The sequence below is a fragment of the Symphodus melops genome (assembly GCF_947650265.1).
Source record: "Symphodus melops genome assembly, chromosome: 5".
Classification (NCBI taxonomy): Eukaryota; Metazoa; Chordata; class Actinopteri; order Labriformes; family Labridae; genus Symphodus; species Symphodus melops.
The window spans coordinates 16,314,859-16,329,147 of record NC_136695.1 but is presented as its reverse complement, the minus strand read 5'-3'; the positions used below and the strand labels follow the sequence as shown (position 1 = coordinate 16,329,147).

The following is a 14,289-nucleotide window of genomic DNA, read 5'->3' as shown; positions in this document are numbered from 1 at the left end:
CGGTTGATAACAGACTTCACCGCCCCCTCGTGGATAGAAAAGAAAGCACCGGATTTATAGGATGATACTATACATAGTATGGATACTATATGTTTATGGTCTATTTAAAAAAAAAAACAGCTCACCAGAGAATGGTGGATACAAACTGATACTAAAAAAATACTGATCACTCAGGTGATGACAGCATCTGTACACTGCATCAAAATGTGTGTTCTTGTTGGGAATCTAATAGTATGTAGAAAAAAATATTGTTATATTTAAATCTTGTTTGTAAAAAAAATAAATAAATAACAATAAATAAATAAAAGAGGTACATTTCAGATTTTCTTTTTTTTTTGATTCTCCAGAGCGGGCTGATTAGAAAGCCGATATTCCACTAGAAATTCAGTGTTTATTTTAAAGCATTCAATTTAATTTAAAACATTGATAATAGTTATATAAATACGCAAGTAGAACAAGGGAAACAGGTTAGAAAATTTTTTAAGCAGTATAGACTTTGCATGCAAGCACATATCAGAGAGCAAAGGTTTTAAAAAAAAATATTAAAAAAATAATTGTAAAACTTCCTTTTTTAAAAAAAAGAAATATGCAGTTAATCTTTTTTTGCTGAGCAAACTTATTGTTATTACAGCTGCTGTCTTTTGCAGTACCTTCTGTACTGTCCATGTACATTCAAGTCACTGTGTGATTAAGTTTTGCTTCCCAGCTTAAAAACAAAAAAAAAGAAATCACAGATCCGATCATATTATAGTGCAAGTTGGTGCCATGCATTTCTTTTATCCTTTTGAATCTCGGGGGAAATATTCAGAACTCTAGCTAAACTACTTTTAAAGAAAGAAACTTTAAAAGTATACTTTACTCTTCACTTTGTATTTTTCCTTACTTTAGTTTACAATGGTGTTGTTATTGGAAGATAACTTGATGAAAATGAACATTCTGAAATGATTTAATAAAAAAAAATGAAGTCAATTAAGCATCTTTAACTTTGCAGGACAGGAGTTTATTTAAATACACGTAAAGAAAAAAATATTTACATAATCACACAACATAATGTTGCCCTGATAGCTTTTCATAATTACAGAGTGGCAGAAAAAAAATCTGAATTCATTTTAAATCATGATAATTATTTTCAAAAAATCCTGATCATTTAAATTTCTTTGACTTACTTTTTGTAAACTTGTTTACGGATACCCAAAGATCAGCTGTCTTATATTTCAATGCTAGCATTACTAGTTGATTTCCACAGTGTGCTCCTGGACATAGACGATATAGTGGTGGGTGTTTTCTCCCTGAGTAAGGACTGTCAGAGCCTCAAGGCCATGTGCATCCTCCACCACCATCACTTGGTCGCCAGTTACATCCCCATCAGCATCCACCACCATCACCTGGTCACCAGTTAGACCCCCATCTGTGTTCACTACCATCACCTGGTCACCAGTTAGACCCCCATCTGTGTTCACTACCATCACCTGGTCACCAGTTAGACCACCACCTGCGTTCACCACCATCAGCTGGTTGCTGCACTCGCCAACTTCCTGCTCATCAGCCACCTGCAACTACAGCCACAACTCAACATCATTACCTTGTTTCAGTCACTGTACACTTCATGGTTAGGTGGTCTGATTATTGTGTTTACCTGTTGTACCACCGTAACAGTGCCTGGAGCCATGGCAACCATGGAGGTGACTGCATCGTGAGTCTCTGAACTGAACTCGGTGATCTGCTGGATATCGACTGAATACAAAAAAACAAACAATTTTTTAAAAAAGAGACGAGCCGCAGTTCTAATTCTAAAAGAAAAACGTGTCTGTTGGTTTAAATAAGTCAGGGGGGTCACCATACTGTTTTTTAATTAATGGTGTTGTTACCGTTGTCCTGCAGGGCGTCTACAGGTATTTCTGTCAGCTGGTTTTCATTCTCCACAGTCACATACTGAGTCTCAACTGCCTCTCCAACCTGGATATCAATACAAGACATGAAAGGTTAGGAGCTCTTTGTAGCTCCTCGATCAAGACATAAAGGTTCTCTTTGGGGAGGGTGAAATGAAAGAAAGGAAGCAGATACAAAAAAAAAGAAGAAAGGAAAAGCTGTCTGTTTTTTGTAACTGCTTATTATTTTCATTAGGTACTCATTTTTTACATTTTTCATTTCATGCCTACCTGCACATTTTTTGTTGTACACTACTGTTCAAAACGTTTTTGGCGGATGTACAGTATGTCACTAAATAATAGTGCACTTCCATGCACCCTGCAACGAGTTGGCCTGCTTTACATTTTTTACTTTTCCTTTAGCCATAAATTAAAAAAGGCATTTTAAGTCTCGTAAAGGACCCTGTGCCTTGGAAATCTTTTTCTGTGTTACCTACTTTACTTTTTTTTTTCACTGAGGGAATAAACACATCAAGCCTGTTTCATTCTGGATATTTATACATAATAGATTAGGGTTTTTTGAAAACACTAGCCATGACAAATATAATAATTAGAACTTGTATCATAACTTTTTTCTTTTTTTTTTTACAACAATCCAGTCAATAATTGTTGGTCAAAGTATTTCTGACAGAAACTACCTCCCGAAAGACAACAATTTAAATCGCTGAAATGTTGACCCTGTGTTCCTTCACATAACCTCTGACCCTCAGGTGGCGCCCTGCTGGTCGTTCCAAAGTCGAGGCTCAAATGGAAAGGAGAGCGAGCCCTCGACTTTGGAACAACCGACCTGAGGAGATAAGGCGAGCAGAGTCGTAACATCTTTAAAATCACTTCTTAAAATTCCCTTTTATAGACTCCCCACCTTCATTAATCTTTCCTTTATTCATTTTTTTGATCTCATTCTTTTTATACATTACATTAATCAGATTAAAACGTCTTACTCTTCTGACCTTTGCTGCTTTCATATTTTAACCAGCTTTCTTCTATTTCACCTCCTTTTGACTCCATTTCTGTTTTTATTACCTGTGATGTGATGTGATGTCGTCTTCTTTACTATTATTGCCTGATAGTCTTCAATGTCTTTTAAAACTGCCTGTGGTTTATTGTCTTATTTTATTATTAGTGGTGTTTGCATTTATGTGTGCATATATCTAACTGTAGAAATGTCTCTGTCTGGCTTTACTGTATATTGTTTTGTGTCTGAGTTGCTGCCATCACTTTGTCTGTCAAAGCACTTTGTGTTTTAAAAGGTGCTATATAAATAAAGTCATTACCATTATTATTGTTAAAGCCATGTCAGCACTTAAAAAACCATTTCCTTGTCCTGGTATATATTTATACTGTTTACCTCCCAGGTGCCTTCCATCACTTTCAGACTGTGTTTGCTCCTCATGTGGCGGTTCAGCTCCCACTTTGTGCCATAAACATATTCACACTCAGGACACTTCATTCCACCTAAACACAGACACACACACGAAAGCTTTGTGAGGTTATTCTGAACACATTTTCTGATCCCACATATGTTGTCTGAAAGGAACAGAACAGTTGCAGTTGTTACTCTGAGATAGATGAACATGTATCTATTAATGTAAACTGTAAATCAACTCTGACTACAGCTTTCACTGTCAAGAGAAACAAGAACTTGGCAGAAGGAGATCAGAGGTCAGACCTTGTTGTTTCAAAGTGTCAGGGTCCACCAATCCAGGTCCGACATTTTCATATTTCTGGTCCGGGTGTTTCAGCTTGTAGTGTCTCTTCAGTGGACGGGCGATGTTACAGGAGTAGTGGCAGTGGGCACAGCGAAATGGCTGCATTAATTCAGAAAACATAACATGAAATCAACACAAATACAAATACTGTGAGCCAAGATTTCATTTGATTTGAAATCCTAAATGAGTTCTTTGAATGTGTTTGTTACTGGATAAAGTCAAAGCAAACAGGAGTTTAGTTGTCCAGTCTTTACTATCCTGACTAATGTCCAGCGTCCACTAAGTGTTGGATAAATCATGTATAGATAACTGAAAAACAAACACTAGATTACCTTTTGAGCCCAACAGTGGAATAAAATACAAGAAACAGATTGTAATGTGTTATGATGTATCCAATGAAATTAATAAAAATAGCTGTAATTCAATTTATTCCTACTAGTATTTTACCATTCATACAAAAGTATGGTTTGAGGGTATTTCTACAACTTACTGGGTGTAAGGTGTGTGCGTGTGTGTGTGTGTGTGTGTGTGTGTGTGTGTGTGTGTGTATGTCTAGTCTGACCTTATACTCGGCATGTTGCTCCATGTGTCTGAGTAGATAACGTTTCGAGGCGGAGGTGAAGTCGCACTGGGAACATTGAAACTGTTTGCCTGAAAACACACAGCAGAGTGGGTTTGATTTATAACCAATAAAATAATATGTGATAGTCTGGCAGCTCTCGTGTGACACACAAAAAAAAAACCCCACATAGGAATTAGTAAATAACCAGAATTGAAGCAGTGACATCATCAACGACAGACGAGCGCGTACAAACCATCATCATCGTGGCTCAGTCTGTGGCTCCTCAGGGTGATTTTAGATTTGAACTTTTTGCCACACAGATCACACAGGTGACTTCTCTCAGTGTTGTGCCGATTCATGTGAGCCCTCAAGTTACTGCTGCTGCGGCTCGCATAGTCACACACAGAGCAAACGTAGGGCTTCACACCTGTACAGGTGGACACACAGGTAAAATATCAGAGGCAGTGTGGCAGGGACAAAAGAATACTCACGAAGATTACAGAAAGTGTTACCGAGTGCAAAAATATCACGTTTGAGTGGACAACCTTCAAAATTGTGACAACCTAACATCATAGGGTTAGGACGCCTACACTGGCTTTTAGCTGTGTGTGAGCAGCCAGCCAGGGAAAAAGACAGTTTTAAAAATAAAGCAAGAAAACAAAGAAAACAGCTGTGAACACAGAGAGTTTCTTTTGATAAACACTCAATTTTCACTGAGACCTCCAGACAAGGACAGAGGCAGAGAGGAGCGTGAGCACATATTTCATCTTTCGGGAGGAAATGATAAATGCACAAGTGACACATTTTTAAAGCAGCAAAAACATTTAAAACAAAAGTCCTCAAAAATGTCAAATAAACAGAACGTGTTCTAATTGTATATTCCTTCTGACAATCTTTGTCACAACATTTTACGTTCGCTCAACTTTGAGAGAAATCCATCAGCATCATTTCAACAGAAACCTGACAATGGGGCCAATTTCTTTGGATAACATCTGCATTGTTTTCAATCTATTCCGTCCTTCTGGAGGGCAACCAGAGCGAGGGGCAGATGGAAGCTCATATTGCACATTAATTAGGCAGTGAAACATGTGTGTAGGCTTGGATGAGGCTTTCCAACTTGAGCTCTGTGCGTATGTGTGTGTGTGTGTGTGTGCGTGTGTTTTTGTCTGTATTAAAAAAAGAGCTAGAACTCACCTTGATGTTCCCAGATGTGCCGCTGAAAGTCACTGCTGTTCTTCACAAAGTAGGAGTCACAGTAAGGACACTTCTCTGCTCGTTGCACCATCAGGCCTATACCCTGTGCAGGTAGTGAATCTGTCCAACACACACACACACACACACACAAACGTGAAGAAGTGAAAAAAAAAAGGAATAGGGGAATCACACTATTCTAATTATGTCTGTAGAAACATCTGTGTGTTCCTCACCAGGGTGGGACGTTTTGATGTGGTGTTTCAGTCTGTGCTCTGGGCAGCTCTGCTGGCAGACAGGACAACTGACACTCTTCTTCTATGGAAAAAGACAGAAGACACAGACATGAAGAGGTTTGACAAAACTTCCAAAGCGAGGTCAAGGGTCAATGCTTCAACAGCGAAAAGCTACCCTGAATGCTGTATATACACCTTACTTTTCTGGGATGAAATGTTCATCAAACACACGTAAAGTGACACAGACACACTGAGTGAAAAAAAATCCCCTCTCGGGTGATGGGTCACAGCCAAAGGATTATTAGTCCTCAGAGGTGATCGAGGGGATTAATCACTCTGTCTTTGGTTAAACTGCTGGATTGAAGATCAAATAAGTTTATACATTTTAAAGGCCACCACTGCAGTAAAGTCGTGCCCCATGTGTGCAGGCTTTAGTCCTCCAAGCGGGCATAGCAGGTCTAACTCTGACCTGTCATTCCCCACTCTCCCCCCCCCCCCCCTCTCTCTCTCTCTCCCTCAGATTTCCTACTCTTTCCACTGTCCTCACGAATCCATGTGGTACGTTACCTTTCCTTTGTGCGTCTTCATATGGGCCTGTAGTTTGTATTTGTCAGGCGTGGTGTATGTGCAGTCTGGACTGGAACAAGCCAGCTGCATGCCGCTGTGTTTCTGGATCTGGTGCCGCATCAAAGCGCTTTTGGTGATGGTGGAATAGCTGCACTTTGAACAGTAATGCAAGTGCTCCTTGGTGTGCGTGCGTACATGAACGTTATGGTGGACGTTGTACATGAACAGTTTACCTGTGAGGCAGACGGAAACACTACATCAGAACTTGTCGCTCTCGAATTCTCGTGGAGTCGAGTCATTCCAAATGATGTGTCAATACGATAAATGGACAAAACAAAAAACGCGCTCTGAAGGATTCACTACGATCTCACCGCAGTATCGACATTCTAGTTCTCCGTAAATCTTCCTGAGACGTTGGAAAGACTCAATGTTGAGTCGAGTCTTCTGAATGGACGACAGCACCTGCTGGAACGCGCTCTCGTGGGGAACCTCAGGCACCTACAAGTCCAAACAGGAACCACAGAAGAAGTCAGGCGTGTGATTGCTTACGGCGAGAGGTTCACTTGCACTCTAAGCTGAAACTCTTCACTTTCTCAGGTACCTGGACGTCTTCAATTTACCTTTTCGGAATTTGATGTTTGTGCGTCTCCCCCTTGAGGTGCTGACGACAGAGAGGTTTGTACCGAGTGTGCATTTCCTGATGACGGAGACGTCTTTGAGATGTCCTCAGCGCTCTGCGTGTTTTCACGAGTCCTGCCCTCGAAGAGAGTGTCCTCGGTGCTCTCTGCTGGTAAGACAGACTGCGTGTTGTGTTCAGAGTCCACCATGTCGTCCTGGGACTCCCCTCTCACTGTTGCCTCATCCCGTCCGTCTGTGGATGTTTTGGTTTCCATGGAAACACCTTGCAGCTCTTGTTCGTTTTCTGATCCTCCGTTTCTCCCTTTCGTTTCCTCTCTCGCCTGCTTTCCTTCCACACTTTGACCCTGAGATGTAGCTTGTTCTTCCTCCTCCCTCTGTTCCTTCCCCCCCCCCACTTGCAGCCTCTCCTCTTCACCTTCTTTCCACTCCTCCTCTCCGACACCTTTCCCTCCACCCTTCTCCACCTTCCCTTCCTCTGTACCGTCCCTCTCCTCACCCCCCCACATGTCTCCTCCAGGCTGCGTCAGAACGTAGCTGTTTTTGATGCAGTCGCCGAAGGTCGCCTCCTGGTCCAGCTCAGGGTGCGTCCCTTCCAGGTGACTCTTCAGTGTCAAAGAGCTCACAAACTTCCCGTCGCACACACAGCAGACATACAGGAAGAGGTGCTTCCTGACGTGAGCAGCGAGGGCCGACATTTTGGTTGCAGCGTGGTCGCAGAGTAAGCAGGCGAAAGGCCGCGTAGGCCCGTGAACCAACAGGTGGCGTTCCTGCTCGAGCTTGTTCTTGAAGCGGCGGTTACAGGTGGGACAGTAGTAGAGGAGCTGCCTGAGGACCTGACGAGTCTTTAATCTGGGGAGGATTAGAAAAAGCCTTCTTTTAGGAGGTTGTTAGGATTGATCGGATAGAAAAAGATGTAGACAAGAAGATGAAACCTGAATGTCTGGTAGCTCTGTTGGACAGCGGGGTCTTTCAGGTTATGTCGTTCCTCCATGTGCTTCAGCAGGTTCTTCACATCTGAGTATTTACTCTGACAGAAGCTGCAGTGCTGCTTTACCTTCAGATGGACTCGCTCTATGTGGACCTGGGATTCCAGAAACACAGAATTCATGTTGCAACCAGAAAAAACAAAGCATACATTGATCCTAAACTAACTAAAACTAAAACTAACACAGAAACTGTTTGTTTGTTTGTTTTAAATTGACCAGGACACACAAACAAAAAGACTACAGCTACAAAGCAAACCTACAAGGCTTTTTCAGTACGCTTAATCCGAAAAACGCAGTGAATGAATAACAGCACCTTAAGGTGTCCCTGGCTGAGGCAGGTAAAGGAACAGTGCGGACAGCTGAACTTCTCTCCTGTGTGCTTCCTCAGGTGAACATTCAGGTTGCCTGAAGGGGAAAAACATTCAAATTCAGAAAGTAAGGGTGCTGGTTTAGCTCAGTCGGTAGAGCAGGCGCCCCATATAGAGGCTGCAGCCCTCGACAAATCCACTCTCAGCCACGACCACTTCATGCATTTCTACCCTCAACTCTCCTCAGCTGTCCTGCCAATTAAGGCAAAATGACAACAAAAAAAAAACTTTAAAAAGGTAGAAGGTTAAGCAAGTAAGCCGTTATAAAACAAATGTGAAACAGGTTTTTAGCCATGTGTTAGGACTGAAGAAGTGACTTTGCCATATAGAGTGTATAAAACTTAACACCTAAACTTCCACCACTTCTATACTGCCTGCAGTTAAGACAATCGCTTAGTCTGGACCTACCTTTGATGGCTGATGCGTAGTCACAGTGCGGACACTGAAATGGTTTCTCCTGGGTATGCGTCCTGAGGTGGGACATCAGCGTGTGTCTGAATTTAAAGATCTTGTTGCAGAACTCACAAGAGTAGATCTTCAGCTTGCTCTGGTGTGAACTGGGAGACAGAGAAAGAAAAGATTCCATACACCAGCGGACCAGTTGATGCAACGTTGTTGCTCCTGTATCAAATGAAATAGACCATCTGCCTCGACACCTGCAACTGAATTACTCTGAACAAGTCAGAAAACAGTACAAACGAATAAAAACACGTCTTTTCTGTCAGATCGTACGATGAGATTATATTTGAATTACAGTAATGGCTTGGAGCAAAACTTTTCTTTCAATAAAAGCTACAGCTTCTATAAATAATTTCACAAAACATTTTACTTAATCTAAAAAAAACTTGTACAGTACTTTTGAGCATTTTGCTTTATTGAATATTCCTGGAAGCATCTGCTGGTTGTCGTTGTCGTCGTTGTTGTTGTTGTCGTTGGGTTTGTATTAGAACTGGAAAAGACAACACAGGGATTAGTGGACATTTACAACCTCATAAATGAACATTGATAATACAGCTGAATATGAGTTGACTTTTTAACATTTGACCTGTAATGATAACAATCCATTGTGTGATCATTGTGAATAACAGGAAGTGGGTTTTTTTTCCTCCTACCTGGTGTCCTGATCTGTTTTCGGGTTGCCTTCGCAGCCTGCAGCTTCACGTGTGACATCTTTAGAAAGTTTCTGGAAAACTGCAGACGTCTGGAAGAGCAGAAAAAAAGACAGTTCAATGGCCCCGTTAAACATGAACAATTCTATTCATAAAAAAAAAAGGATGAGAATTTAAGTTTGTTGAAATGATTTATGTTTAATGACGTATCCTGATGAACTCTGAACACTGGTTTGAACACTGGCTTGTTAAAAACATTTCTAAACATATTATTTAAATCTGCGAGCAGAACAGAGGGAAAACTTTGTTATTATAATGTCATATTACATTTCAGTGTTGGGGCAGAGACATACATCTCATAGATCTGTAAAAACCTGCTCAAATCAAACCTCAACAGCTTGTTATCGCAAGAAGAGAGAAGAAGTGTCGGCGTTTTATTTCTCTGTACTCCCGTGCTGACCTGAGGACGAGCTTGGTTGGCTGCAGACTCTGTTTCTGCTGAGCTTTCCTCAACTGGAACCATTTTAGTAACGCCTAATAAATCAAAAGAAACATGCTTTATGAGTGAATCTATTATTTACACCAGGACAATGTGCTGTTGTTTTCAGGCTAAGACTAGAGAGAAATAAAAAGATGAAGGGCTAACCTGGAAGTGTTTCATCTTCTGTCAGAAAAACACTGACGACTGACTTCCTCATTGCTTTTGCTGGGACCCCCTCTTTGGAGTTTCGTCTTAGGCTAGCTCCCGGGGGTTGAGAGTTTTGTGTGTCTGCAAGCAAGGAACGAAGATTACTCCAGCAGTAGTTGCAATTAGTAAAGAAGCAATAAAGTTTGTGCTTTTTGCAATAATAATTGTGGAGAAATCTTCATCAGATCGTAAACGTACCCCTTTTTCTCTTGGGGCCCGGTCTTAATGAGTTTTGTGGCTTCTTGTTTGGATTCTCTCCCCCAGTATCCAAACTCTCTGAACCCTCCACACTCGCTTGACCACTCTGGCTCCCTGAAAATCATTGTATCTTTTTATGAGAAGCACCATAATTGCCAAGAACAGTGATTATAGATTTGTTCCACACATTCTCACACACATGAGAACCTAACAAAGAAAGTGGAAAAAGGCATCTTAGAGGTATTCAAGAATATACACTTATGATTAGGATCATTCTAACCATCATACTTCCTGCTTTTTTCCCCTCCTCACCATTGTCTGCTCGGTCCTCCTCCTCTTCCTCCTCTCTCAGGCAGATGTGTTTGAGGATCTGCCGTCTGTTGCTGAACGAGCGGTGACAGTTTCCACATTTCAGACCCAATACCCCATCAGGGCTTTCACCTAACAGGACATTTAAAAAAAAAAAAAGTAGATAGGGGTTAGGAATGTTATTGTGTTTCAAATACATAACAGGCTGGGGAGGGGTCTGGCACTGTTTAGTTCCTCGAGCAGATAATGTCAAATTTCATTAACTGTTAAAAGCTAACAGCACTGAGTGTCTGCAGTACTATAAACAGCAGGTGTGGAAATGACAGGGAAGCTCATGATACGATCTGCACACATGGTCCATGGTTATGATAATATTAGAACACAGAGATCCTGCGTTACTTGATATACTGCAGGACAATCACATGTATGATCCACCATGATATCCGATTAAATGCACCTAAAAAGAAAAACAAGCAGGATGTATTGGTTCACTGAAGTCATTCACCTCTTATTAAACTTCCTGCTCTAACTTCTTTCCATGGCCAATTAACATGTGTCATATTTCTCTTATTCATGCCAGAAGCAACACTGTAAGCAGTTGGTTACATGTTACATGTTACATTGAGCAAATTGTTACGTTGAGCAAAAATACCAGGAACTGATAATTGAATCACACGGGTCAGGATGACGATATATACGTAGCTGTACCCATATTTGTTCCCATGTGTAATATACAGTATAAAAACTGTTGTTGATATCTCATGTGTGTTTAGATTCTGTGTCGATTGTCACTCAACTAGCGAGGTTATATTTTTATTGTAGTTAAACTTTAAGTTACGCAGAGACCTTATCGTGTCCTCTGTGTAAAAAATGAAGAATGATGAGATACACATAAAGGAAAACAGAAAAACAGAACTACCTTCTTTTGGGCTACATTCTCCGTCTCCCCCCTTCTTTGTTTCCACTTCTTCTCTTTGAACATTCTCCTCTGCAGAAGGAGTGGAGTCCGCCTTGCCCTCTTTTAAAACTGAGCGAATATTCCTAGAGCCTTTGGGCCGGCCTCGTTTTCGTTTCACAGGACTCTCTGTGGGCCAATAAAAGCAAAAGAAAAGAGTAGCACTGAGATTTTTCACCTTTTAATTGTTTTGTTGACAAATATCACAAAACTGAAATCAGTCATTAGTTAACCTTAGAAAATATTATTTTCTGCACTGCTGAAGTCTGAAAAACGAATGCTTGTGCTAAGTGTAATGGAACGAATATAACTTTTTTTTAAATGCGAACACTCCATTTCAATGGTTTATCAGCAGAATACAATACTGTACTAATTTGTCCAAGAGTTAGAGAATGTAATATAAATTACTTTTATATATTCAGTTTGTTTTTTTTCCCAACAGGATTCTGTGATTGTAATTGCAGCACGGACACCTTCGTCTGACCTGTACTATGTGTCTCTGCAGGCTCTCCTGCAAGGGGCTGCAACACAATGATGATGTCATCAGGAGGCTCCAGCTGAGGATGCAGGTGAGAGCAATGGACCAGCAGCTGAGAGCGACAAGGGGAGAAGATGTTGCACAGCCGACACATAAACACAGAACCAGCTGGAGAGGCAGAGAGAGGGAGGGTAAGGCGTCAGAGTGGAAAAAAGGGACATTTCAATTGCTTTAATTTAGTGAGCGACAATCTTCTACTTTGAATTGGAGAAGTCATTGTTGTTTTTTTAAGTAAACGACAACTATTTTCACATATTATATATGTATTCCAGACTCCACCCTCTAGTCCACACATCTATAATATGGCAGAGAATTTTACATTTAAAGAGCCAGAAAGGCAACTTAAACAAGTTTTACGGTTAAATCTAAACAGGCTGCCTAAAATGTTCAGAAAAAAAGTGACTGCTTATAAATGATACAGGACCTTTAGGCCTCACGCTATTTTGCCTTACCTTCTAAAATACTTTGCATTCTATCACAGTAAATGTGCAACTCTTCTAAAACATTATAGTGGGTACTACTGAACTATGAACATATTTGTGTCCTCAGTCAGAGAGTTATTTATGCTATTGTAACTATTAAATAAAGAAGAGACAACAGTTCTAGTATTAATACAAACTGGGAAAAGTCTGTGTACTTTGTAAATAAGTGTCACATATTGTTCATGTCTTTTGTCAAAAAACAACAACAAACACTATCAGTCAAAAGTTCTGACAACAGTAACATTATTATCAGTGACAGTATATTATAACAATATACTTTATTTCTACTATTTTAGAATTATATATAATTTACGATATTTACTGATATAGACTGTTTACACGCAGACCTTTTGTGTCTTTCTCTAAACTCAAACTGTGACAGTTTTCTTTTGAGACATAACAGTGCACGATGTAGATTTGTCAGTGAAATCTAAAAGTGAAACAATTCTATGCTATAGAAGTATACAAAAACAAACTTTATTCAAAGTAAAAAAAAAAGTCTCACTGAAACACTATTTAGAGCTAAAAAGCCTGAGCAGTGTTTCAGGGACCACATGTTCATTTTGTGTACCAAGTTATGAACGTAAAAACACATGATTTGTAATTTTTTCCAACGTTCACATTTCTCAGTAGAGCACCTTTAACTACCAGTTTAACTAAATGTCTACAGATTAAAACAAGCACTTCACCTAAGAAACATGTTTTTATTGTGTTCATTTTGAATAAAACAATAAGACAATGACCTAAAACAACTTTTGAAATCAAAGTTTTTCTGAATCAAGGAGACATCGATGAAACGCATAGATACTAATAATGATAACAATGAGAGGGAATATAACACATATTGTGAGGAAAAAGATCCCTCGGAGCGTACATATGGAGATAAACCAAATATGTTATAATACATTCATTTTTTCTTTGAGTTAAGTACTCATAATCATGGTTGAGGGTGAAGAATAAGTCATCATGCGGCATGCGTGCAGTTAATAAGACCAGTGTTTGTTTTAGTTCAACATGAAGACCTCGCAAACATATTCGAGTTGAAGCTAGACACGATCCTCACCTGCTTTTTGTCCATCCATCACTGCAGCGTCAAAACAACAAAAGGAGAGTCATTTATACGTTTAATTCAGGCAACATGCATATTGATTTAAACTCTAAATTTTAATTTAGATCCCTTTTTCTCTTAACGAAAATCTGAAATTTTCTGTCGAATCTGCTTCAAAGTCCTTTCAGCTAGCGGAAGAGAACACGACCCAGTAAAAGGGAAGCCGACAGAGCAGCGCCCCCTGTGGCAGGAGGACTACACTGCGGCTGACAAGCTCACCGAAGCGCTGATACTTAATATCCCTGAAAGCTATCAATTCAGTTCATCATGAATATCTTTCTTAAAACGTGTGTTCACTATCCAATGTGTCGAAAGCATTCTACAGTATTGTTTTAGCCATCTATAATATTTGTTTTAGTCTAAAACAACAACTGCATAGCTATGCACTGGTTATATAGTAGGCTTATCAGAACTGTAATAAATGAAAAGAGAAAACAAATAGAAATCTAGTGAAAACACCATGCAGCAGAATTTAAAGATATATATTTTTCATATTTGGCTTCTAAATGTTTTTCGTGCAAACCAAAAGGCTGCTTAAAGGGATACTTCACCCATTTGCATGAAGCTTTGTATCATTAGAAAAATGGTAGTAGTGTTGAATGGTCATGAATCCAACCCTCATTTTGCCCTGAGACGAGAAAAATGTGTTTTCTTCATGTGATACAATATGACGCTTTTTCAATCACATGAAGAAAACTTTCAAGCAAAGAAAAACA

At 39.9% G+C, this 14,289-nt stretch overlaps 1 protein-coding gene across 1 annotated transcript; it reads right to left on the bottom strand.

Moving 5' to 3' along the window:
• Positions 1 to 978: 978 nt before the first annotated feature.
• On the bottom strand, positions 979 to 13,737 carry zfat (zinc finger and AT hook domain containing). The gene is made up of 25 exons (XM_079344976.1): positions 13,529 to 13,737; positions 11,930 to 12,091; positions 11,410 to 11,574; positions 10,494 to 10,622; positions 10,182 to 10,295; positions 9,942 to 10,064; positions 9,756 to 9,829; positions 9,299 to 9,387; positions 9,043 to 9,135; positions 8,595 to 8,743; positions 8,132 to 8,223; positions 7,765 to 7,913; positions 6,970 to 7,681; positions 6,814 to 6,921; positions 6,565 to 6,691; positions 6,194 to 6,426; positions 5,627 to 5,708; positions 5,394 to 5,513; positions 4,453 to 4,626; positions 4,200 to 4,288; positions 3,598 to 3,736; positions 3,277 to 3,383; positions 1,869 to 1,956; positions 1,637 to 1,734; positions 979 to 1,556 (listed from the first exon to the last, which is right to left on the bottom strand). The coding sequence occupies exons 1-25, from the start codon at positions 13,545 to 13,547 to the stop codon at positions 1,230 to 1,232; spliced, it is 3,762 nt and encodes a 1,253-aa protein (XP_079201102.1). The 5' UTR covers positions 13,548 to 13,737; the 3' UTR covers positions 979 to 1,229.
• Between the last annotated feature and the right edge of the window lie 552 nt (positions 13,738 to 14,289).

Excerpts from the sequence above, each read along its gene's own strand:
- zfat (XM_079344976.1), bottom strand. Across the intron at positions 11,575-11,929 it reads TGCAGAGACACATAGTACAG|AGAGTCCTGTGAAACGAAAA; the intron begins GTCAGACGAAGG and ends ATTGGCCCACAG. Across the intron at positions 5,709-6,193 it reads TGAAGACGCACAAAGGAAAG|AAGAAGAGTGTCAGTTGTCC; the intron begins GTAACGTACCAC and ends CTTTTTCCATAG.